Source organism: Antennarius striatus, chromosome 3 (assembly GCF_040054535.1).
Source record: "Antennarius striatus isolate MH-2024 chromosome 3, ASM4005453v1, whole genome shotgun sequence".
Taxonomy (NCBI): domain Eukaryota; kingdom Metazoa; phylum Chordata; class Actinopteri; order Lophiiformes; family Antennariidae; genus Antennarius; species Antennarius striatus.
Window position 1 is genome coordinate 22,338,998 of NC_090778.1, and position 26,010 is coordinate 22,365,007.

The 26,010-nt window shown below is 41.8% G+C and overlaps 2 protein-coding genes across 7 annotated transcripts; one reads left to right on the top strand and one right to left on the bottom strand.

Moving 5' to 3' along the window:
- Positions 1–580: 580 nt before the first annotated feature.
- On the bottom strand, positions 581–19,336 carry ssh1a (slingshot protein phosphatase 1a). 5 transcript variants are annotated; one of them, XM_068311569.1, is made up of 15 exons: positions 19,229–19,336; positions 17,316–17,353; positions 10,365–10,465; positions 7,129–7,193; positions 6,591–6,712; positions 6,323–6,391; positions 6,184–6,249; positions 5,731–5,925; positions 5,526–5,619; positions 5,022–5,150; positions 4,818–4,864; positions 4,559–4,705; positions 4,030–4,230; positions 3,232–3,922; positions 581–3,111 (listed from the first exon to the last, which is right to left on the bottom strand). In XM_068311569.1, the coding sequence occupies exons 1-15, from the start codon at positions 19,307–19,309 to the stop codon at positions 2,038–2,040; spliced, it is 3,120 nt and encodes a 1,039-aa protein (XP_068167670.1). In that variant the 5' UTR covers positions 19,310–19,336; the 3' UTR covers positions 581–2,037. The 5 variants fall into 5 exon arrangements, with proteins under 5 accessions (XP_068167670.1, XP_068167672.1, XP_068167671.1 ...); XM_068311571.1 differs by lacking the exon at positions 17,316–17,353 and having other exon boundaries at positions 19,229–19,280; XM_068311570.1 differs by lacking the exons at positions 17,316–17,353; positions 19,229–19,336 and adding an exon at positions 13,277–13,670.
- Positions 19,337–20,448: 1,112 nt separating this feature from the next.
- LOC137593179 (D-amino-acid oxidase-like) lies at positions 20,449–26,002 on the top strand. 2 transcript variants are annotated; one of them, XM_068311828.1, is made up of 11 exons: positions 20,449–20,531; positions 21,431–21,626; positions 21,711–21,825; positions 22,766–22,842; positions 22,934–22,999; positions 23,725–23,779; positions 23,948–24,052; positions 24,153–24,235; positions 24,385–24,502; positions 24,587–24,685; positions 24,766–25,914. In XM_068311828.1, exons 2-11 carry the CDS (start codon positions 21,433–21,435, stop codon positions 24,889–24,891), a joined length of 1,038 nt encoding a protein of 345 aa, XP_068167929.1. In that variant the 5' UTR covers positions 20,449–20,531; positions 21,431–21,432; the 3' UTR covers positions 24,892–25,914. The 2 variants fall into 2 exon arrangements, with proteins under 2 accessions (XP_068167929.1, XP_068167928.1); XM_068311827.1 differs by lacking the exon at positions 20,449–20,531 and adding an exon at positions 21,084–21,153 and having other exon boundaries at positions 24,766–26,002.
- The last annotated feature ends 8 nt before the right edge of the window (positions 26,003–26,010 follow it).

Consider the following 26,010-nt stretch of genomic DNA (forward strand, 5'->3'; position numbering starts at 1 on the left):
GAAGAGGAGCCGACCCACATCCAGGGCCTGTAGACTGAAAGCTGCCCTGTTGACAGACAGGCAGCTAGAAGTTCTGTACTCTTGGCAAATGGTGTTTCAATGTTTCAGAAGAGTAGCAGGTTAGTTTAAATCATGTCTAGACAAAAGTCAATCTGTGTTTAATTTAAAAACACTGTTAATTTAAGATGGAATCCTCGGGCTCCGAGGTACAGCGATAAAGTGTTTTACAGGGCTCCTTATTTAATCCCTCCTTTTAAAGGATTAAAGCATCAGGTAAGTTTGTTTTCTGGTTCACAGCTCTGAAAACATCAGGTTAGGTTAAAGCTGAAATGCTTTAACATGGTCACATGGAAATAGCATATTTACTATCTCAAGGGTTCACCACACAATACTTATAAAAGCAAAAACGGCCATATAAGAGAAACGTAATTCACTGATGTCATGTAGTGTGGAGGAGCCAGATGTTACATAACGTGCCAGTAAACAGATCCCTGCCAAAACATACAGAAAAGGGTACGATAACATACTGTCAGAACGCTGACAAAGTCATGACACAAATCGTGATGAGACAAAGTCACAATTATCATGTAAAACACATTTATTTCCATACCGACCACATACAGTACATTATTTTGAACTTAAAAAGTGCAATATGCATTCAAACTACAGCAATGGACAGTACAAAAGTTACTGCATACTTAAATATAAAAAGAAAATGGTTACAAAACGGAGCAGTAACCTATCGTGATTGTTGTCACATCACGTGACAAAAGCTTTCAAATTCACTGGTGATATGAGCGTACGAGCTAAACAGCTGTGATCCAACGACTTCACTGAGTCTCTTTCATTTCTCCCAAAAGGTGCGAAAAGATGTGACAGCATTTAAGTACATAAATGACCGATGTTACCATTCACATACTTTATACAGCTTCAATTGTGTTTCCAATTTGTCAAACACAGCCAAAGAACTTTGGTCTTCACATTTAAGAATGTAAGTCAGGATGGTTTGGATGTAAAGTGTGGTGTCTTCTTGTGAAAAAGGTTCAGATAACTTTTGCTTTGAAATGGTTTGCATAAATAAAATGCCAAAAGATCCTTAGCTCCCATCACACAAGGCTTTTGATAGTAATTTCAAGCCATGCAGAATGACTCCTTACTCCCCTCTCATGAACAAATTAAAGGAAATACTGAGGTCAATAACATTATTCAGATGTTATTTTGGAAGATAGCTTGCGGTGTAACTGTTCAATTACAAAGCAGTGCAAAATAAACAACAGAAATCAGTTTCTGTTTGTTGAAAACAGTGAGGAAGCCTCTGGCAAAACAAAATTTACAACCTTTTCTCTCCTTTCAACCCATTTACTCACTCAGACTCACACACTGATATGCTTTAATGCATAAACACATGCCTCTCAATTAAAACGAGTCGACTGATTTCCTCACTTTAATTCCACATCGGTAAATGAACTTAATAAAGCTCTCGACTGGCATTCACTTGAGGAAGAGCTCCATGAAAGCAACATGAGGTAACAGTAAAATTTACAACCGTCTAGCATCTAAAACAAAACTGTGCGGTAAACAAATCTACATTTATTAACACTTTGCATGTTGTCAGGTTCTACTGAAGGACACAAGTTCAGCAAAGTACACGACCACTTTGTACCCGACAGGTAAAAATAATCTACGTGCCAATAAACACCACGATTTGGTACATATCAGGTACTGTCAGTTAAAGGTTAGAACATCTTGTACCATCTCGTCCTGCAATCTGTGCCTCTGGTCTCAGCAGTAAGGCACTTATTTGTCCATGAACCAAACCCAGTTAGATGTGAACTGATGGCTTTACACATTTGTTAGATACAGCAATATCACTTTTCTTCACAGTGAACAGCAGTTAGAGAAACAATGTGGCAAAAGAGAGGGGACACTCCTGATAACGACACTTGGCAATGTTTTCTTTTTTTAAAATCTGTTTTGTTTGACTGAACTCTACAGACGAAGGGATGATCGGAATGTTTCAAATCTCCGCTTGATGCGTTAGCTCCTGGGCTCACTCGGTAGTGCTCTCTCCGGAGTGTGCAGGTCATTACGGGGCCGGGACAAAGCAGAGGTGGTGGGGGAGCCCCACTCCAGGCAGGGGTCTGGTTCTGGCGACAGCGAAAGGAGCAGTAGTGTCCCTGCGTCTGAGGAGCAGGCTGAACATAAATCCTCCGAAGAAAAGTTGAGGCTACCCAACTTGGCCAGCGAGTTCGACCGCTTCAGCCTGGAAGGCACCGTCAGGCCCGCCAGTCGCATGCGGGTCTCGATCTCCTGCGTTCTCTGACGCACGAGACCAGGTTTCCCCCTAAGGCTGCGCAGACTGTCGCTGCTGGAGCTGCGTGTCAGGGTGGAGCCGTGAGGAGAGGAGGTCGGCGTGAGCAAACCAGACCCCACCGCCCCCAACAAGGCTTCATTGGTCAGTGGCACCACCAGTGGCTCTAACCGCACTTGGCATGACGTAGAAGATTTAGGGAAGTCCTTAGTGAAGCCAGAGAATTCCTCTTCACCCTCAATGTGACAGGGGCTCTTCACAGATCTTTGACATGCATGTAAAGGGGAGTGAAGTCTCTCCGGGGATAAACCTGAAAGTCTCTCTAGTCTTTCTGCACGCCGGCGAACCAGTCCAGAAGTCTGCAGCTGCAAAAGCGTCTGCTGTTGGCCGATGTAGCACGCCACGGTGGGGTTCTCGTCCTCCACGTCCATTCTCATCAGCTCAGGAAGTTCATCTGACAAACATTTACCGTCCTGATTCTCCATCGTCGCTTCCAATGCTTCCCCACTCTCCTTCCACTTCAGCGAGTTCAACGAGTTTCCTGGTGGTTCGTCTGTATTGAGGGGAGCTGTGAGTGTGGCAGCAGAGCCGTTGACACAGTCACACAGAGGGTCATAGGAGTGCAGCAGTAACACAGAAGATAGGAGATCTTCAGAAGATGAATGGGACAGTGGGAGTGAAGTACTCAGGACGTCAGGAGGGTCGGGGTTAAGGCAAAGCTTTGAGACGGGGTGTGGAAAGTCTTCCTTCTGCGTGGATGGAAGGGTAGAAGCTGAAGGAGCATTGGAGGAGGCTTTCAGCTGAATTAAAAGAGAAAAGAAGACGTCAGAGAGAATGTGGTCTTTCTTTCAAACTGGATTTAACATTAATAACAGCATTTTTATTTTCAAGAAAAGGTCAATGAAACCAAACCAACTTACGTTAAGGTTATACGGCGTGCTCAAGTGGTTATTATTGTTGAAGTTTTCGTTTAGGGTTGCCAGGTCGATGCCATTCCCACCTGTATCCACATCTTCTGTTTCCTCTCCTCCGCCTCCTTCTCCTCCTCCTCCCTCATCTGGTTGCATGAGTACCTCCATCTCTGCCTCTTCCTTCTGAACCTCCTCCTCATCCTCCTCCTCTACGGTGCTGAACTCCAGCCTCAGACGTAGCTCCTCCAGGGGCTCAGACCCCCGGGAGCTCGTCTGAGCAGCAGTTCCCGCTGAGGAAGGCCCAAAGTGGGAGAGCGAAAGGCCGTCGCGGCCCACGAAGGCCTCGTCGTCCAGGAGAGCGTCTCGCTCCACATCCTCAATCTCTATAAATACTTTTTCCATGCCAATGAGTGGGGGGCCACGCACAGGTGTTGATGGTTCGCTGTCCAGAGCCGAGTCAGAGAGTCGGCGGAAATAGTAGTTATTGTAGGCGGGGTCGATCTCCAGTGAAACATTCCTACATAGCGAGGGACACGCCGCCCCCCTCTCAGACAGCACTTCCTCACAGGAGGGAGACATCCCCGGCTCGGGAGTGAGATGTTCTCCCTCCTCCCCCCCACAACAGTGAGTCGACCCCGGAGGACCCTCTGCCATTTCACAGTCTGCGTCTGGATGCCAGAGCTTGTTGTGACGCTGTTTACTGAAAATATACAAGTAGAATAGAGCCAAGGTCAAAAGGAAGTACACAGCTGAGACAAAACTAGACTACATGCATGTACACACACACACACACACTTAAGGCAGCACCTTGCATCCAGGATACCCTCGTACTCCGCAAGCTGTCTCATGAATCCCGGGTTGGGTCGTGTGATGCTTCTCTTTTGCTTGACAAAGTTGTAGGCCTTCTCCAGCGACCAGCCAAACTCCTTCATAGCGTAAGCGATGACGGTGGAGGCAGAACGACTGACACCCATCTTGCAGTGAACCAGACACTTAGAGTGGCTCTTTCTACGATGAAGAATTTTAAAATGGGGAAAAGAAAAAAAAAACGTTAAAAAAAAACAAACCCAAAAACAAAACATTTCTTTCAGTTTGTAACAGCGTGGACCAAGAGCAAAGTATTTTGGGAATCCACAATTTATTGCTTAAGTAACGTTTATACACTAAGTTAGTTTGATGCACATTAAATAATCCTCTCAAAGACTTTCTACTCCTTGCATCTACATGTAGAAAACAAATCTGATCCTCCAAACACAACTTAAAGATCTGAATTAAATTTTTGACACTATGACACTGCAGACATGACGGTGTTATAAACCATTTCCTCGGGACTCACTTTGCTTTAACAATAAAGTTGTATGTGTCATTCCAGTGAGCCAGCAGGTCAGTTGCGTCTTCATCGTAAACACGTATGTTGTGATAACTGAATGTGCCTGGAAAGAAGTTATCTATCTCCCTGGTAACGTTGAGGATATAACCCACCCTGGGGAGGAAAGATAATGTCAGCTCATCAACAACATTCCTTCTCGCTCAAATCATTACAAAAATGTTTTTGTATGGATATCTTAGTTGCTTCATAGTACAAAATAAATCACCCTGTCTCTTGCAGTTCCTCCAAATTAGAGGCATTCCATTCAGATCCCTGCAAACAAAGAGAAGAAAACACTGTTTAGTCTCCATCTTCCTCCAAAATAATCACTTCGAAAGGAAGTAGTGTTCCTTCGGGATGGAAAGAATCGTTGTATCTCAGTTTTTCACAGGAAACAAAAAAATATTTGGGATGCTACTACTAGCCCCACCAGATAGACGTGGTCAAAGATGAGGGTGGCTTTGTCCATCTGGCCCAGGATCAGCAGCATCTCATTGTCGATGAACTCTTTGTACTCCTTCAGGTTACAGTTCATGTGTTGTTCCAGCTCTGTGCGGATCTGCCAAAAAGTTGTGTAAGAAATGCAGATTTTTGTTGAGCATTTGGATACGCTTTTATTTTCATGAACAGTGTAAGGTAATAAATAAAGCCTTTAAAGACTTTCAAACTAAAGTCTCGAAAGGCAGCAGCTTGCAAAACTTTAGTATGTTAATGATATGATATAGACTATTTTTTAAAATACATAAGAAGTTATTATTTCTTATAGGAATATTGCCAATTTAACTATCATAAAATTCAACTTCCAGGTCAGTATGAAAACAAGAGAATAAAAAGCCGAAACAAACACCAAAACTACATTGTGGAATGGTAACGCAGTGATTTGTGTCTGTATCTGTGTGTGCGCACTGTGCATGTGCGCTAATGTGTATTTTACCTGTTTGCAGGTGACGTTCTCCAGGTCCTGGCACGTCATGATGCTTCTGAGTTTAGCTTTAATAAGGCACTCCGTCCTCTCCCTTTCTGAAGGCCTACCAAAGACATGAGTCTCGGTTTCAGCTTTTCAAGTTCATTCAACAACAAATGATCTGTTTCAGTCCTTACATGAGGAATCCAATTCAAGTTGGTTTGTGTTTACTGACTTGTCGACGAACATGGGAGGCGAGTCTGGCCGTGTGGTCTCCAGGTCTCTCATGGCGTTCCACTCGTTGATGCAGCTCTGGTCTGAAGCGATGCAGCTTTCGTAGTAGCCCATCCAGGTGAGAGCAATGCCACCAGGGAAGTAGTTGTACCTGCGCGACACCTCGCATACCTTGTGCAGCACCTGCAGCGCAGACCTGGAGTGCATTTATGGGAAAGGCATAGATGATAATTGTGGGTGATTAACATAGGTTTTGGAGATACTTCAGCAAACCTCATGAAACTTCAGTGGTAATAATCTGTTAGCAGGTCCGTGCATGTGCATCTTCATGTCAGCAGGTGGCAGAGTGAGTCAGAGTTGTCTCAACATGCCTGAATGCACCATTGGCTTATGTTAATCAGGAAGGATGCTAGGATTTCTGGGATCGAAGCTGCAGGGATTGCTGGGTACTCACCACATAGCCTGCACAGACACGGGCTTGAAGACGTGAGTGCGACCCGCTGTGTTCACCGTGAAACCACTGATGAAACAAAACAGGCTGTCATTCCCAAGTTGTCACAAACTTAAACGTGACTTCTTTGTTCGGAACTCACCCATCGCCATCCAGATGGATCTTGGTGTCGCTCCACAGAGGTAGCACCATGCCGATCGAACAGCTTTTGCTGGTAGGAAAGAAAAACGACAACATGTCACAGCTTACTGAAGATAAAGTAGGTGGGACTGAGCAAGTAAGGAGAAAAGAAATATGAACAGAACCTTATAAAAAGAAACAAACTGCTATAAGAATTTCTATGCAGGCTGAGATAGAATCTCTTTGGAAGAATATCTTAGAACACATAAATGCAGCCGTCATACTCTTACCAGTCTTTGCTGATAAAGTCGATTCCCAGTAAAATGTTCTCTTCCGTGTCTTGCCGCCCGCTGGTGTACACCACCACCATGTACCGCACACGATCTGACCATGCACTTTCCAGCCGTACTGCCTGGACATGGGGGAGACAACTTTTCAATAACAAACCCTGTGTCCAGTTTTACTTGTGAGGCAATGCAGAAAAATATTTCCTCATCAAAGAAAGCTAGAGCAGAAATTTGATGTAATGGTAAAACCGGAGGCAGCAGGATGTGAGCACACAGAGCTGGCAAACGTAAAACATCTCATACACACATCCCATGGAAACATTTGGTAATGCCCTCCTACGTGCGTTTAAACCTCAACAACCTCACATGAGCTCGTAAATACAGAGAGCAAATGCGTGTCTTACACAATAAAGTACACAATAAAATGGGTTTTTCAGGTTGTTGATCTCTGTCTTGTGTGTGTGTGTGTGTGTGTGTGTGTGTGTGTGTGTCTGTGTAAATTTCGGTTTTGATGTACGTATCCACATTTGCTGCTTCTCACCAGTTTGATTCTGTCCTCCGAGCGAAGGATGTTTATCATCACTTGCAAGTGCTGAGGTAAGTCACCTGTTGAGAGAGGGATGATCGTGATGAATTACCCATCGGACATTCAGAGACACTTTGACCTGAAAGTTAACATCCGACCACAATAACGCCTGAGGCTCAAAGACAGTGTTGATCAAGGCTATTAACAATTCTCAAGCAGCTACTGTGTTAATTGAAAAGACACTATTTCCTTGTATGAGGTAAATATAAAAAAGACACAATTCAAGAGCTTGCTTGCTCATTTTGCATCCTTGTGTTTGAGGTCTGATGTCAGCCATGTCACTGAAGCTGGATAAAAACACACACTGGAGGCGTGCAGACGGACCAGCAACAGTAATTCTATTGTAGGAGCTGACAAAGATCTACAGTGCCTTGCAAAAGTATTGGCCCCCCAAAAACTTTGACATTTTGTCACATTTCAGGCTTCAAACGTAAAGATAACAAACTGAAAATATTTTTCAAGAATCAACAACATGTGAGACACAATCGTGAAGTGGAACCAAATTTATTCAACATTTTATATTGTGTTTACAAATGAAAAACTGAAAAGTAGGATGTGCAAATGTGAGACCAAATGACACACAGATGCACTCAAGAGGACACAAGCCAGTGTCTTATTGTGCCGGTCCCAAGCCCGGATAAATACAGAGGGTTGCGTCAGGAAGGGCATCCGTCACAAAACTTTTGCCAAATCAAAGATGCGAATCAAACCTATGACTTCCATACCGGATCGGTCGAGACCCAGGTTAACAACGACCGCCATCGGCACTGTTGACCTACAGGGCGCCGGTGGAAATTGGACTACTGTTGGTCAAAGAAGGAGAGGAGGGAAGTGCGTTCGCACGAAGAAAGAGAAGAGGAGCACCAAGAGTATAGGATTATGAATGTAATGAGGGAGGACATGAAGGTAGTTGGTGTGCGAGAAGAGGATGCAAAGGACAGGGCTAGATGGAAGCAATTGATTCGCTGTGGCGACCCCTGAAGGGAAAAGCCGAAAGGAAAAGAAGAAGAAGTGTGCTTTATAAATGAAATTCAAAAGAAAAAAGGCCAAGCACATCAGCAAACCAATTAGACCAGGTGCATTTCTCAAAAATGCAATACAAATACAGTTAAATAAAATTCAGAAATAAAATAAGGCTGAGTCTCAAATAGGCACATAAGCAGACTATCAATCCAAATGAATACTAAAGCTGACTCAATACAGCAATTCAAAATGAATAGTATAACATGCCTCTAAATAAGGCAACTAAATAGCAAGATGCCAACAGGCTATCCTTTAAAAGGGTAAGCTAACAGTCAACTCTGTGTCCTTGACATGTTTTGCGTTTAAATGATACGTTAGGCTGGAGCTGCTTCGGTGACATGAAAATTCTCTTTTACAAAAGGTACAAATAATAATAATAATAATAATTAATAATAACAATGGATTAGATTTATATAGCGCTTTTGGCAGCGCAGAATCACTGCGTTTTTGTTGATAGTCCCGTCTTTGTTCTTTCTATAAATAAACTTTCCGCCCAAAGGTCCGAGTGGGCTTGCGTCACTCTCCTGTGTTGTGTCCATCTCTGTTGTCAGTCACTCTGCTTTTGACTAGTGGCGGAGGTACGAAGTGACGTCACTGCAGCCTACGGGTCACTCAATGAGCCAAATTTAAAATGCTTGCGTATTGACTTGCCAATTGCGATTGATTGCATTAATTTTTATAGCGCGTTAATTTGCAGCGTGATTAATCTAATGAACGCACTAAAGTGATATATATATATATATATATATATATATATATATATATAATTATAAGCAAGGATGACAGACATTGTTGGAGAAGCACAGGTAACAGTGGTTGCACGAAGATTAATTTATTATTGTTTTTTTACTTACAGACATGTAGAAATTGTAAAACAGCGAGTAAATTTATAAACATGTCAGCGAACTAAAAACTGTTTTACCTTTTTTGATGAATAACATGAACACTGAAATTCACTGTCGTAGAAATCTTGTAAAAGCTTTTTTTTTTAAAGTGTTTTTGATGGTGCTGATAGAGAATCGAACTGTTTAAAGAATCAAGGAAGCCAGCCAAGATGGCATCTGTTCGCAGCTGCAAGATATGAGAGGCCTCCAAAGAAACATAAATATGTCTCTACACAGTCATGAATCATGTGTCCATGTGGATGTGAGAGATTCAACATGACCACCTTGAGTGACACGTCTGACTTTCAGCTTCGGTTCAGACTAACGTCTGGTCTGTATTACTTACTCCCAGAAGTGAAAGGAGACTTACTTACCACTTACAGTATTTGCTCATGTTCATTTCAAAATTGCTCAAGACCAAAAGAGATTTTCTCTTTAAGTTATCAGAGGTTTTACACCACAGCAAAGTGCATGCATCACCTCACACTTTATTTCCTCCTCCAAACATCTTCTGAGGACACTGCAGGACAGCACATATGTGTGTGAAGCCATGACAGCTGCCAAACAGCTTGACAGCATTACGGCTGTTGGCTGCCGCTGGTTCCCATCGTGTAACCGGACCGTCAGGTCAGTCTTGTGTCTTTAAATCAAAATCTGTGGCTGACATTTAAAAAAAATCTTTGATTTAGTTCAGCCCAACCAATCAAATGAATACAGTGCTGCATACATGCGACATTTAGCAGAGCGAACGAGGCCACAAGGACGGTCATAGTACAGAACGAACACAAAAACAAAACATTAAGCGTACACCGGCTGTAACTTTCCTTTCCCTGTGCAATCACACAATGCCAAAAACACCTCTCATCCCATTTAATTCTAAATAAACTTGATGTGACTTCAGTAAAATTAAATTTTTAAAACAATCTAATTAAACACATGATGGAAATATCCATCTACATTTACCATTTGTACCCTTCACCCCTAACAAAGTAGGGATGTCAGTCGAGGTAATAGAAACAATACGGTCCTCCTTTAACCCACAACAGAAGTTTCGCTCAGCGTTACCGAGCACTGGATTTAAACGCTAATCTGCCTAAGCTATACGTCTGGAACATGCTTATCATCAAGGCAGCCTCCATCCTCCTTACCTCAACTAACAACATCTGCTGCAACAAATTACTCACTAAAACTGTTCAGGTTTGTTGAATGAGGAGACTGATAAGAACTACTCCATCCCCAAACGTGTTAAATCATGTAGATAAGGTGGTGCTTCGTGGACCTCACCTGCATGTTTGTGGTGAGGATGTACTTTCTGGCCTTGGTGACTGCTGCCCTGCTGCAGGAAGAGAGCAGCACCCTTCACCATGAAGAAGCTCTCGCTCAGGCTGCAAGACAAACGAGACAAAGGAGTTCAGAGCACCGAAACGCAGACGCCATACATCAGACGCCAAGCAACAGCTCAGCACAGTTCTGTCAGCTCGCTGGTCGGATATAGTGGAGAAGTGGGACACAAGATAAATAAAATATTTAGTTTTAACAGGTCGGCTGAATTCCGTAAACTGCTGACAGTCGTGTTCGCCTGCTGATGGCAATTCATCCGTGTTACTGAGGCACACCTTAGTGCAGCAGGATCAATGAATCAAGCCTGAATGCTGAGTGTCTTCATTCTGCTGCACTCAGATCGGACTTGTCAGGTCTTCAGAATCAGAATCAGAATCAGAATCAGCTTTATTGGCCATCGTTTGTAAAAAGCAGACGAGGAATTTGTTTCCGGCAGGTGGTGTCTCAAACTGTAGTGGTTTGTTGTAAAGCAACATGACCTGAACACCTGACCTAACTGCAGTCGCTTTCACAAAGGCCCAAAGCAGCAAACACCAGTTCACAGATCCCTGGAATGTGGACTGCTTATACTTGGTGATTGGTTTGAGACTGATTATCAGTAAAAAGGGACCAATTTGCAATAGATTAAAAGTAAAACTAAAAAAAACTTTAAAATAACCTGTAATGGGATATAAATTCACTCAAATTAAGACTTATCTTATTTTAAGATGCTTTGATATTGTGCACAGTTAATTTAATAGCTTACATTACAATATTTTCTGCACTATAATGAATTGTTTATTTTATAATTTATTTCATATACAATTTATTTCATTATAAGGCGCACTGTAGGTTTATGAGAAAATTATAGGCTTTTAGGTGAGCCTTATAGTGCGGAAAATACTGTACTCATTACTGCACAGATTAATATGATCATGAACATTTAATATAACTAATGTAGCTGCAAGAGGGCACAAGCCAGTGTCTTATTGTGCCAGTCCCAAGCCTGGATAAATACAGAGGGTTGTGTCAGGAAGAGCATCCGGCGTAAAACTTTTGCCAAATCAAACATGCAAATCAAACCCATGACTTCTTTACCGGATCGGTCGAGGCCCGGGTTAACAACGACCGCCATCGGTACTGTTGACCTACAGGGCGCCGGTGGAAATTCGACTACTGCTGGTCAAAGGAGAGGAGGAGAGTGTGTTCGTAGGAAGAGAGAGAAGAGGAACGCCAAATGTGACACTGAACATTAAATATAACTAGTGTCTTACCATTATGTCAAACAAATGCTTTTGATTACAACCAATACCAGAATTGGTCAGGCTACTGTCGTTGGGTATTAGACCTGTCGACAGGCTGTATAAGTAAACAGCTATAACAAGAAGTGAACCATTCCTTCCAGGCTGAATTCAGTTATTCCAAAAAGACTGAGACATTCATAAATCTACCTGGCGGCAGGGCGGAACACATCCGCAAAGTGGACGGTGTGTGAAGTCTGGCGGACCCGTACATCACCAGGAAAATAATGAGGTGGTGAGAGGCGAAAACCAAATGTGACACTAAACATGGCGAAAACATTAGCATCTGATCTGTTAGCAGACTGATGCTGCTATTAGTCTCAAAAAAATATATAACCATGGACAAGGTTGAAATGATTACTGGTATTAGCCTTTTGTAGGGACCCCTGACAAAGAACTTATATGGATCCATGGCCTCATCATCAAAAACACATAACTGATTGAAAATGGCCTTCAGTTAAAACTCAATCAAAAAACTCAATCAAAAGTCTTTCATCTAAATCTTTCATCTAACATCATACTCTAAATGCAGCTTTATTCCCTCTCTGATCACGCTTTGAGACCCACACACAAAAACAGCAGGTCGGGACAAACGCATGACTTTGTGGGAACAATGGGCCTCGTTTTGTGCACCTCATAACAAATTCCCTCCTCCTCCAGTACAACAGAAATAAGTTCCAGAGAGACAAAGCTCGTGGGAGGACAGTCGTCAAGAAGAGCTTTTGTCTGTACTTTGGTGGATTTTGGTGACTGGTGCTGCTCTATGACAGATTTATGATTCAGTAAGAAGCCTGTAGACTCAGGGACTGAAGAAGAATGAGATAGCAAGAACAAAAAGAGGTCAGGAGTCTCATTCCTGTAGAGGACGGTGTTTTTTGTGCTGGAATTAGCGATGCGACCTGAATCTTGCAGGTCTCAATCTTTGACACCTGATATATTCTCAGAAGAAAAACACTTAAAAGCGGGTTTTGGTGAAATTGTAGAATGTTCTAAACTTCTAGTTTTGTCTAAATCAAGACAGACTCCTCTGCTTCCCAGTCTGTGCTGAGACATCCTAATTAAACATCCTCAGGCCTACTGTCTTTTTCCCAACAGCACCCTGCTATTAGCTTCCCAACAAACTCTAAGACTAAAAATACATATGGTATGGAAACAAACAAAGACTATGACAGGAGAGCTTGCCGAAATACCTCAATGATTCTACATGATTACAGTCTACAGTCCCCGGTGCTCCTTTACAGACTTACAGATGAATAGTTGTAGATATTAAGAGCGAGTTATCGACCAACGAATCTGTGCCATTACTGGATGATAACTTCTTTTGACTGCGTTCCCATCTAATAATCAGCCACAGGTACTCAGTGATCGACTCACTCTGCTGGCCTGAAATAGCACCGCGGCATCGCAGTCGACATTCAATATCTCTGAGTTAAGTAAGAAAAACTACGCAGTCGAACAACTAGAATTTGTTCATGCACAAACCTGAGTTTAGAAGGACGATGATCAACCCTGCTACATTTGATCTCACACCAGACAATTTGATTCCACTACTTCACTCAGATAAACGTAACTCACATGCGGTTTATCTCGCTCTGCGTCAGCACGGCGTTCTCCACAAAATACGGAAGCAGCTTCATCATGGCCTCCGGAATGGGTTCTACAACTAAATGCATCCTGTTGTCTGGAACACGAACTGAGGCCTCTCTGCTGGGAGCAGCCTCCAGAAACAGTCGAGTGCAGCAGGAGAATAAAGACAGACTCAGGTGTTAGTCAGCACTCTGGTACTGACTGACAGACTCACTGACCGCCTGCATTCATCTGTGCTGGTCAGTTAAGACGTGCCGTCTGTTCAGCCTCTTGTTTCCTCCTCCTCCTCCCTCATCTGAACATCTCTGGTGTGTGAGAGCGACTCACACTCCTGCCTGGAGGGACAATCTGCAGTCTACACCCACTGCCTCATTCACACAACTGTGCCGGTCGCCTCCGCCCCTCACTCTGCTGGGTCCGTATCACACTCTACAGCGTGACCACTGTACTGCAGTTTCCTCATCCACATCCATAAGAAACATCCATTTCATTCATACTGCCATCCACCATAAGGATCAACAGAATCTGACGCAATGCCTCCAGGAATCTAAATACACGGCCAAGCACTGGTGGGAAAAGCGGCAAACTTCCAAAATTCCTCAATCTCATCAAACCCTAGTTTGTGGGAGAGGGATTATCCAGTCTCTCTCTTTCAAGTGGTCAACACCGGCTGTCACTCATTTAAATGTACTGAAATGTGTCAGATTATCAAAGATTACAGGGGGAGAAGGACATCTTTATGTCCGGTTTTCACAAAAGCGAATATTTTTTTCAGAAGCATGGAACAACAGACAGTAATTACATGAAATAATAATATAACTGCACACAATATGAATTGTTGTAAATTAACTGACAGATTAGTGCCCTTTGGGGGTCAATAATAATACCGGCTCCATTTCCACTTTCCCTCTTGCTCGTCGTACATTGTTGCATGCACAAAGACGCAGCAGAACTCCTTTAATCTGAGAGGATTTGCTGACAGAGATTCACAACAGCTCTGTGACACAGATAGCAACCTAGTCCTCTTATTCCCCTCGACAACAATGAATCAAAGTCTGTAACGTCTGGTTGCAAACAGATATTTAGTTCTTCCAGATGACACAGGTCCGGTCATGTTCCATGCAGAAACTTGGACAGCTCAGGTGCACATAGAGGTGGAAGAGCCTGATTGGATGAATGAACTTCCCGGTTATATGAGGTCAGGCTTTAGCAGCGGTGGGCACGAATTACTGCATGTCATAGAGTTCAAGTGTAGTTTGTTGTTGAAGCAGTAGCCAGATGGATTGCTGAATGAGGCTGAGCAAGGCCAGATGTCCACTAAGCCACTGCTCTGGATCACCTGGTGCACAAGTATGTGAGGTTGGATTACACTGAGGCCTCACTAACAGACAGGCGAGACATGGGCAGAGGTAAGGCTCGCTGTCCTTGTGTTTTGTACACAGCAGCACAACCAGGAAGAAAAGGCCTCCTCCTGGGGCTGCTGGTTACATAATGCTGGCCTCTTCTCCCTCACACTGAAAAGTGGGTGAGGGAGAAGGAGGGGAAGGACAAGGAGGAAAAAACCTCAGGTGTCAGCAGAGAGGTGTACAGGCTGAGCAGGAAACAGATGACATCATGTTATGAAGAAAATGACAACATGCAGAGATGGCGCTTTAGCTGCAATGCCAGCCTGTGTCTAACATTAACATATTTTCTACATTCAAGCCCAGTGGGAGTATTTTCATCTATTATGGCATTTTAATCAAGATCAACATACATTTTTGTTCAATTTCTTGCCAACTTTTCTGCGCACAAGGTGGTGGGATGAAATCATATCCTGGTTCAACGCCACCAACAGCTTCACAGGGTTTATTTTGCCATCAATAAAACCGCTTGTTATCGTTATCAATGTTAGTTAAGAAAGAGCGAGTACTGCCATTTGGCAACAGCATCGCTGTCTGTCAACAGATGCAGTTGTAAATCTAGTGTACTGGAGCTACACACCCTCACCTTAGGAGAACTTTGTCATGTGCCAAGATCAGTTAAAACATAAATTTACTGATAATTTTCCTGCATAACTTGAATTTTGCAACCCAAAAAGTATATCTTGAGGCAAGATGGTACTCGTTTCATGCAAAGATAGTTCACATACTTCCATCACTAAGGTCTACTGCACAAGCTGTTGCAAAACTAAAAGGGATTACACTCTTACAGTCCCCCTTTCATCATCCCAGAGTCATCAATGTTCTTGTTCTAGACAAGCCAAAAAAACACTGCAAAATCCAAAGCTATACCTAAGAATAGACCATTCAGCAGTAATGCAGAGGTAGATCAGCTGCAAAATAAAAAAAAAACAGCAATTGTGGATGATTGTCCACACAGCATTTTAGTAGGTCATTCTAAAGGTTGTCAGATACAGATTTTAACACTGACGGCATCACGTTTTAACATGAATGAGGTAGTTTGTTCAACTTGCAAAACACTAATCTCTTATCTTCATTAAATATTATAAAAATATGAAATCATCGACTTCTAGGGCTACGAATACACAGCTCAATATAAACAAGGGCACAACATAAACACACATTGGAGCTTGATGAAGTTCTTTACTGGTGGTTTGTTGAGAACAAATCGATGTAACAACGAAAATAAAAATCAGTAACTCGCCAATGGCTGGACTTGCAATTAAAGTGAAAATGACTTCTCAGGCTGATACAACTTATTTTGGGAGTCAGTGGAGTGTATTGCCCTCGCCTGCCTGTGTGCATTTGGATTGGTTAGCTGACGGTATCCTCAGGGAGAGGATACCGTCCTGGAGGTGCTGCACATAAAACTGGAGAAGGATCAGCTTTTGCTTTTGTCTCTTCATGGCAACTGTTGTCACTTTCATCTATAGTGAAGGAAGTTAAATTTTTACTTCCGAATTGAAGAGATTGATATCCTTGAAGTTGAACGGACTCAGTTCTGTACTGAAATGATTACATGTTTAAAGAATGCACTCAATCTGGACAGACTAGATCATTATGGTGGTGTTTGCAGAGGAATAAGAAAACATTGTAAGGTACAGTATATGCTTATTAATTAAGAAATAAACTTATAATAATAATAATGGATTACATTTATATAGCACTTTTCTGGACACTCAAAGTCGCTTTTACATCGGATCCATTATTCATTCACTCGTCATTCATACTTGGTGATGGTAAGCTACGTATGTAGCCACAGCTGCCCTGGGGCAGACTAATGGAGGCATGGATGCTAATCTGCACCTACAGCCCCTCCGACCACCAGCGGAACAATCACACAAATTCACAAACCAGTGAGTGCCTCACTGGAGGCAAGGAGGGTAAAGTGTCTTACCCAAGGACACAACGACAAATGACTTGGCGGGAGTGGGAATCGAAACGCTGATGTTGAATCATTGGACGACCTGCTCTACCACTGAGCAACTGCCGCCCTAACTTTGTACTAACCTGAAATTAAGTGAACCAATTTCTGTCCAGCCCAAACATGCCATGGATCAGGTTTATTGTGTGAACCCTCTAGTGCCCCTTTATCATTTTATTTTCAGCTTTATGTGACCAAAGCCTAAATATGTAGACTGTGGCAACCCGTGACTTGACAAAAAAACTTTTGCAAACTGTGACTCTTCACATTTTACGCTATATTAAAGTGTTGTTTAAACAATAATGAGAAGAGAATCAATTTTCTCTTAATATGCAAAGGGCTAGATAAAATTCTTATGACTGCTGATTATAGACAGCTCAAGGACCACTGCAACCACTGTTGACAGACAACTTGAAAAAAAACACGTTCCGGAGGTTATAGGAATTTATGACTCTGCCAAAGAGACAGACAAATCGGTGTTTTATCAAATTGATGTTTTGTTGTTTTCCTCATGCCAGCTAGTCTGTTTCCACTCCACATTTCAGTAACTGGCTCTAACAGATGAGTTCAATCCGTCAACAACGTCTGCGTACATTATCTGACCTCTTTCACCATGTCCTAAGCAGCAGATGAAATAAATCAAAACTCAGAGTAAACTTACCTCTGATTTATTCTTCTTTCATCTTCACTCCCAAAATCCTGCAGTGTAGATAAGGGAAATATTGAACACCACATCGAATTCATTTTGTTATTAATAAATATTTTTAAAACTATAATTTAAACAGAAGTTTTCAGCTCGTATATATTTTACCAATCATAACATCTGATAAAAGCAAAATACAAGAAATCCTTCCTGAGGAAGCTCAACATATGTACAAGATAATACAAACATAGCATTTTATATTATGATAAAGGTGACAAATTTGAATGCCGGTGTACTTTTCATGGAAGCAACACTCTTTTTGTCATTACATAATCCGAGAAAGCTGTATTGTTTTAATATAACAACAAATGCATCAAGTGAAATGCGTCAAGATTCCACTCAAAGTCTACTTTCTCTTTTTCCCCCTGCTGTCAGATAAAGTGCTGTAAGCAAACACCGGTGGCATCACTGCATGTGCAGGTGTGTGTGATCTGTGTTTGACAGAATCCGAACCATTTGGAAAAGATTGATAGATGCAAACATAGCAGACACAACATCAAAGTTCATCAACATGATGTCTTGTGAATGATAATATCCTTAAAAAATAAACTGCCTTTCTCGAATTGAGAAAAAACGGAGCACAGTATTATATGTAAGAAAATTGTTTCGCAAGAGGAGCTTTCCTTTAAGTGTGTGTTATGTGAAATCAAGTCATTCTGTTTACATCTGCTCCCCCCTCCTTGCTTTCCACTCACACTAGAACCCCCCCCCCCCCACACACACACACACACACACACACGAGTGGATGACATCATAGCTGCAGCAGCTTTATCTATCACACCTCAGCACACTGCCGGAAAACAACCGCTTCACAAACACAGGGACAAACCCTTTTCAAATCAATGGAGCATATAATTTCTAACGGTGCAATCTCTTTGGTATAAGGAGGATAAATGCATGGCACTCAATGTGATGATGGGAAACATAAAGTAGTTTTGGTTGGATCCATCTCTGGCTCAAACACAGACTAAATACGCTCTGGATGTTTTGCATCATCTGATGTAGTAAAAACAAGGTTAGCGACACCATTGTTGTTGGTAGTTAACGCCCTCATCTGGAAGCACAGAAAAGGGACATCATTCAAGTTGAAAATAACAGAGACAGTTTGAATGACTTTAGATCTCTGACCAAACAAAAATCATATAGTTGCGAGTGATCAGAAAACAGGAGCTCCAAAAAAATTTTTTTAAGACTTGGGCAGTGAAAACAAACTTTAAAATGTACCTTTTTACTCCATTTTAGCCGTTTAATAATTTGGAAATGTCATATTTTTCTATCTATAACGGGGAGACAAACAGAAAAGCACATGGAAAAGTGACAGGAATGTCCTATGATGGTATTTGACTGCATTCGTTGCCTGCTAAAAGAAGAGTACAGCTCCAGCATCATCCCACCAGAGCACAGCATCACAATCTCACGTTAAGTTTAGCTCAGTTGAGATGAATTTAACATCAGCGGGATGAGAGGAATGTCGTAAAATGTCCTGTTGATGCTGTTTTGGTGTGTCTTAGGGAAAAAAATGTGTTTTCAATGTCAGTCAGAAACTGCTAACGTTAGCTAGCGCTTCTGTCATTCACAAGGCACTAGCGTCTTTTATTTTTATTTTATATTATTGACCAACAATTTAAAAAAAAAATTTAGATTTTATTTTATTGTTAATTATGTATAAGGCCAAAAAATTCATCATCTGTGCTGACATGTCTGGTTATCATTCAGCAGGAGGGGGTGTTAGCCACCGTTAGCTAACTTAGCTGTTGCAGCTTCGATGCTAACTAATGTAGCCTCAATCAGTGGGCCTCTCTCCCGCAACATCTCCCGCATCCTCCGCCTTTCACAGAAAAACCTCAACACAATGGAGCTTCCGAACTGACCTCCCCCGCGGTAGTAGTTGTTGTGCTAGCGGTGGAAGCGGCGCTTGGTGTAGGGGACCGCTGAAGAGTCACCAACGCCATGGCTGCGCCGGAGGTTGATGATGTGCCGGCAGGGTGTCACGCCGAGTTGTGAGCGCCTGCGCGCGGCTCCGGTAGAGCAGCGTTGAGCCGGCTGAGGTCCTCGTGCCCGGGACGTTCAAGCTTCTCCTTTAGCGTCTTTGTCAAAGATGATTATCATGAACGATATGTAATCAGGAAACATACGATATAATATAATGTGTAATATAATGAGGAAATAACAAAAGAAAGATGATAATAGTGAAACAAGATGGATGGAATGAGCACAAAAAAAAAGAAAAGCTGTAACTATAATTATGATTATTTAAAAAGTAGTATAACAATAAAAATGGTAACAACAGCAATAAATTTATGGTGAAGAATGTGACACACCAATAAAAAAATCCCAAAGACGTAACAACACCATAAATACAAGTACGTATATAATATTTTACAGTCAGTAATTCCAGTGTCCAACACAGGATTGATTACAGCAGTGAACCCTGCTGTCTTGTGGGGTGTAAAAGAGTTTATTGTGGTCATGTGAATGTGTTTGTATTTTTACATTTTAAAGTTTTGTTTGTGGAGTAGTTGGGTAAACCCATCAAGAAAGTATCTTGTATTTCTTGTGGAGTTTGTCTTTGCTGGTAAAAAAAAACAAAAAAAGAGTATTATGATAGGAGTCAGAATAGACTCATAGACAACAATTACATGAAATAAAGGATTCTTTAATTATGTCAGTAACATGTGAAGTTGTACTTTGCAAATATTTAATAATGACACATTGGTCATTGTGTGCCTTTGTCCACTTTAATGCAACCCAAAACAACAGAGTTGTCTTAAATTCTGCCACAGATTCACATGAGAACTTGCAGTAAGAATATCAATAAGCACGACTTTCAAGTGAAACGAGGTTGTGATATGGTTGTGCCTTTTGTTTGTTCTTAGACTTGAAGCCTGTCTTCATACCGAACACGACTTCTGCTGGGTCGAAGGACTTTTAGTGCTCCCAGACAGGGAACGACTACTACAACGTGCCAACCAATCACAGCGCAACATTACCGATACTGGCTAATCACAGCACAGTAATACAGGTACAATAGCCAATCAGAGCACAATACTACAACAGCCAATCATGTAAGTGGGAATGGCGCAGGGGAAGGGCTGTGCTGGCTGTACTGGACCACACAGTAAGTTTATCGAACTCCTGCAGCCTCTGAAGTGAAGTTGGGAGAATATTCTGAAGGTAAATAAAACATTCTTTCTGTTAGTTTTAAGTAATTAAAACCGCAGGAATAACGCGCATACATAAGTACATAACGTACAGTACAGTACATACAATACTTAACAGTACACCCCCTTTGGAATGTCTTCTTCTAGTTCAAAGTTTTGCGAACGCTGTGCATTTATTAATGAATGGACAGGTGCGTTATAACAACGGCAGGCTCCGTTATTGATAGTTGAGGGAAACTGGTGTTTTGTTTATGTCGCGTTATGACCTGACATTACCTTAAGCGCAAGTACAGCGCTACGTAATGCCGAGTAAATATAAAAAAAACAAAACTAAAGTAAACCAAAGCCTGTCCATGAGAACTGCACACAAATGGGGAATCAGTACAAATTAAGATAAAAAAAAAATAGAAAAGGTATATATTTTATGTGAGGACTGGGCATGGAACTTAATATCGATCAGTGTCGAGTTATAGATCCTGATATTAGTTTGGTGAAGTCCTCAGCTGGAGGACTTCACACCTGTTCAAACGATGCAGGCAGCTTCACGTTCCATTAGAAGGGGCTGCAAACTGAGCAGGTTCAAGAGGTGATCGAGTGTCCCCAGATGACCCTCAGGGCTCACACAAGAATCAAAAGTGGGTGCCAACTGCTCATTGGACGGACCCCAACCCGCCCCTAGCACAAACACACGCACACACACACACACACACACGCACGCACGCACACACACACACACACACACACACACACACACACACACACACACACACACACACTCTTTGATAATAGTTACAGAAAAAGTAGAGCCACATCCAGCAGTCTGCTGCAATACAACATTTAATCTACTCTGTTTTTTTTCCCAAGTAGGGGGCTTCTGTATGTGAGTCAACTTTATGTCTTATGTTAATGCAGACATGCGGGTGGCGGTGATCGGAGCCGGGGTCATCGGCCTATCAACAGCTCAGAGCATCTATGAGCAGTATCACTCCATTGTCAGTCCACTTACCATTGAGGTGTATGCAGATCAATTCACTCCACTGACCACCAGTGATGGAGCTGCTGGACTCTGGCAACCGTATCTACATGCCAGTGACAACATCCAGGAGATGTATGAGTTTTCTCTTTCACCCTTTTATGACTCACTTCTTTATCTGCAACACCATTTTAATGCTGAATTTGTCTTCACATTTAGACAATGGAATAAAGAAACATTCGACTACTTGTTGAGCTTTTTGAATTCTCCAGAGTCCATAAAAATGGGCATATTCCTTCAGTCTGGTTACAATCTGTGCACTGAAGCAGCTGCCGTAAGTACTGCCATGTTCTGTTTAGTCTGTCGGACCTTTTACATAGTTGTTTGACTTTGCCTTCGACAGCAAATGTATTTAAGCTGTAAAAAAGTCACTAATTAAAAATTACCTGGCCCCAATTTGGCTGCAATGAAATGTACTGTACCTTTGAATTACAGATCATTGACAAAACGTTAAGAAGTCTGAAGTTCATTGCAAATGTAGAGCAAACCCCTTGAAGGACTGTTGAATTTTGTACACTTTCAGTATACTAATTAGATTTAAATGTAGAATAATCATCTTAACAGTACATTTCTGTGAACAATGGATTTCATGCTGAAGTCACATTGTGTCTCTCAGATTGTTTCAGTTTATTGCACACCGTCAATACAATAAGATGTTGTTCAGAGTCCATGATATATTTACAGCCATGTTATCAACACAGCAGTCCAACAGTTCATCTTCTGTCTCCTAGAAAGGAGTTTTTATGATACCTGGATGATCCAATTTGATAGGGTGACCGCTTGGTTTTTAGACCTGACAGAGAAATAGCCAGACCATTTGTAGAAACAGTCTAATAAGGTAAGCTTAATAATATCATGTGTACTTCACTAAAACAAGTCTAACGAGGTAAACATGATGTAATCGATATAGAAAGGCATCCTCATTTAAAAAAAATATACCGTACATGTTTTTGATTAAAGAATAATCTTATTTAAGGGTGCGGTGGTCCAATGGTTGGTGCTGATGTTCTCTCTGAGTGTACCCCGCCTCTGATTCAATTCCTTTGCAGGCAACCATTATAATAGTGTGTGTTTGTCCATACTAATAAATACACCAGCTCAGCTTTGCTAAACACACAGATGTCTGTCCTCCTCAGTAGAGCGTCATTAAATTTTCACATTAGACCTGCTCATCAGTTGAAGACCTGCTTTAAGTGGATTGTTTTTGAATGCAGGAGCCGTCATTTAAAGATATTGTCCTGGGCTTCAGGGAGCTCACAGAGCGAGAACTACAGATGTTCCCTGGGTACAAGTAGGTTGTTCCAGGAACTCACAGTGAACATGAGTTCTTCTATGTAAGACAACAAAAGAAATATGTCACTGTCTTTTCTAATACATTCCAGTCATGGATGGTTCAACACTGCTATCATGTTGGAGGGTAAAACATATTTGCCTTGGCTGATGGACTGGTAAGTGATTAACTTCTACTCTGAATGCCCCATCTTTTTTCCTGTGTTTTTACAACCCTCTTCAAAGCATTGATGTATTGTGATTGTCAGTGTTGTTGTGTTGTCCGTTCGTCCGTTCGTTTGTTCATTCGTCCGTACGTTAGTCCACCAAATATCTTGGCAACCATTGCAGATAAAAAGATGAAACAAAAAGCAAATTACTCAGGCAGCAAATGGGATAAAAATGAGATGAGGACCTTGACCTTGAGAAACATATGTCAAGGTCTAATTTCAGCTTTTGTACTCTCAGGAACCGGATAAGATAGAAAGACGAGGGAGAAGGCCAGTGTGAGTAAGACCATAGATCAGAGCTACTGCTTTGATCTACCTATGCACTAGCTTTGATCTATGTTCTAACTTACACTGGCCTTCTCTATGTGCACTGGTCTATGCACTAGTCAGGTACTACTTTCAGGGTACCCTGACCTACCCTGAAAGTAGGTCAGGGTAAGTCGTTGGATGTTGCAGTCTCTGACTGCCTTGGTTCTAGTTCTCTCTTGTTTTTTGCTGGTGCCACCTCTGCCATGTGTTGTAGAGGTGTGGGCAACAAATCCGGTTGATAGTGCCTTCATGTCCTCCTATGTTGTTACAGATGATTAATTAAACTGTCATGCCTTCATCTTTTTCGATGTCTCCGTCTATTTTCAAGAGGTTTTCTAATGCTCCTAATCTACATTTGTTCTCAGGTTGCACAAAAGGGGTGTCAAATTTTATCAAAGGAAAATCAAGTCCTTCAAGGAGGTTTGTTAGGACTTCAACGTTTTTTGCACTTTATTATTTTTTTATACTGTATTGTCATTTTGATTTTAAGATTGTGTTTTATAAGGAATAGCCTATGAAAACTATAAATGTTTCATAGGATATAAAATGTGTTTAAGGGTCATGCTTATAATGCTTACCTATCATAAGCTGGCAGAGACTGGGGTAGATGTGATAATGAACTGCACCGGCATGAGATCGGGGGAGCTGCAGCTGGATCCAGAACTAAAACCGGCCCGCGGTCAGATAGTGAAGGTGAGGGAGGCGAAGTGCAGCTGTCTGTTCAAACTTTACAGAACCAGCAGTAAAGGCATCACACATTTGCAGCTGAGCCTTGTTATACCTGGCTTTTCAGGTGGATGCTCCATGGATCAAACATTGGCTCCTTACCCACCATATGAAACCAGAGTTCTACAACTCGCCATACATCATCCCAGGGTAGAGTTAGAGACACTGCTCATCTTCTAATGCTCAGAATGCAGGATGAGAATAGTCATGCTTTTGCAAGGACTATATTGCACATGTGTCGCGCTGTGTCGCTGCACGGTTTTAGCTTGTGGGATCAAACAGAACACCTGTGTCTACAGGAGTCGTCACGTGACAGTCGGTGGCACTTTTCAGATTGGAAACTGGAACAATCAGAGCGATTCCACAGACCATAAGAATATCTGGGAAGGGGCTTGCCAGCTTTGTCCAAGTCTAAAGGTGAGATGAGAGGCCAGGCTGTTTTAATGTTTTGCCAAAGTGTTAATCTTGTGAAGAATGTATTTCAGTATTCTTTAACCCTAGCATGCTCGGATAATAGAGGTCTGGACTGGCCTGAGGCCGAGTCGTGACAAAGTCAGACTGGAGAGGGAGACCATCCAGACTGGTGCAACGACAGTTGAGGTAAAGTTAGAGCCGAGCAGCACTTTAAATATTCACTTTTGCCCTTCACAATATTAAAAAATATCCTGACTCTCATTCAGGTGATTCACAACTATGGCCACGGAGGATTCGGACTCACCATCCACAGAGGCTGTGCTCAGGAGGCAGCGAGGCTCTTCGGTCAGGTCGTGAAACGAAAAGGCAAAGGTCCAAAAGCTCACTTGTAAATTTCTCTCCGACATAAATGATTTGTGCTCAGTTGGAGAGTATTTTCACATCTGCACCTTGTATTCTAAATTTCACTTTAATCTGCACCTAATAAGGTAAACACATACAGTAGTGCCTCAAGATACAAGCTGCTTGACATAGGATTTTTTTGAGATACGAGTGAAGACATGTGGACTAAAGATATAGTGCTTGTGGCTTTTACTTTTCTTTTCACACTTTTTCCTTGTTAATTACGCATAAGCACTTATGGCAACCCCTGAAGGGAAAAGCCAAAAGGAAAAGAAGAAGAAGAAGCACTTTTTTTCATTATTTAAAGGGCTTTGGGGCTTTATTTTACAAGACTGGAATGGATTCAAATGATTTGAGATATTTTAAATGGGGAAAATTTGCTTGACCTCCGAGTCACAGAATTCAGCACATATCTCAAGGTACTACTGTATTTAGCTCACAAATTATATAATACAATACATTTAAATGTAAATAAGCAGATGAAACTGCTGCTCTTTTTGAAGATTATTTACTGTGGTATCATACACATTTACATCTAGTGCGTTGACAAGAATGTGTGCTCACAGACACAATGCAGCACAACACCGGCAGATTGCTGAACCTTTTTAAATTTCATTTAACAAAACTTTTCTCCTTGTGGAATCATAGAATCAGACTGTTTGTTTCAAACAATAGCAGAGACAACAGGTATTAACAGTATTTACAGAATGACACAAGGTCACATCCTGATGAATGCTTGTATTTATATACAATATGTTTGAATCCACCCATGCATCTGCATCTACAGACCCTTTGATTTTTTTAAATGTCAGTCTTACTATCAATGTGGAGTTGGCTTTTGCTATTGTGCTACAATTATGAAATTTTGTCATGCTTTTGAAAATAAAACAACCTAATGATGAACCAGATGTGTGGTGCCATTTTTATTATGAGAGGAAAGGTCTGCCTTTTCCTCATTTGTGGAAAAGATATCAAATGTAATCCATCACGAAATGTGAAATTACCAAGAATGGATAAAGAAAATATTTAACTTTCAAAATGACGCTTACTGTATATGATTCAGTGACTTTATGTGCAACATTGTAGAGAGGGGATTTCACCACATTCAC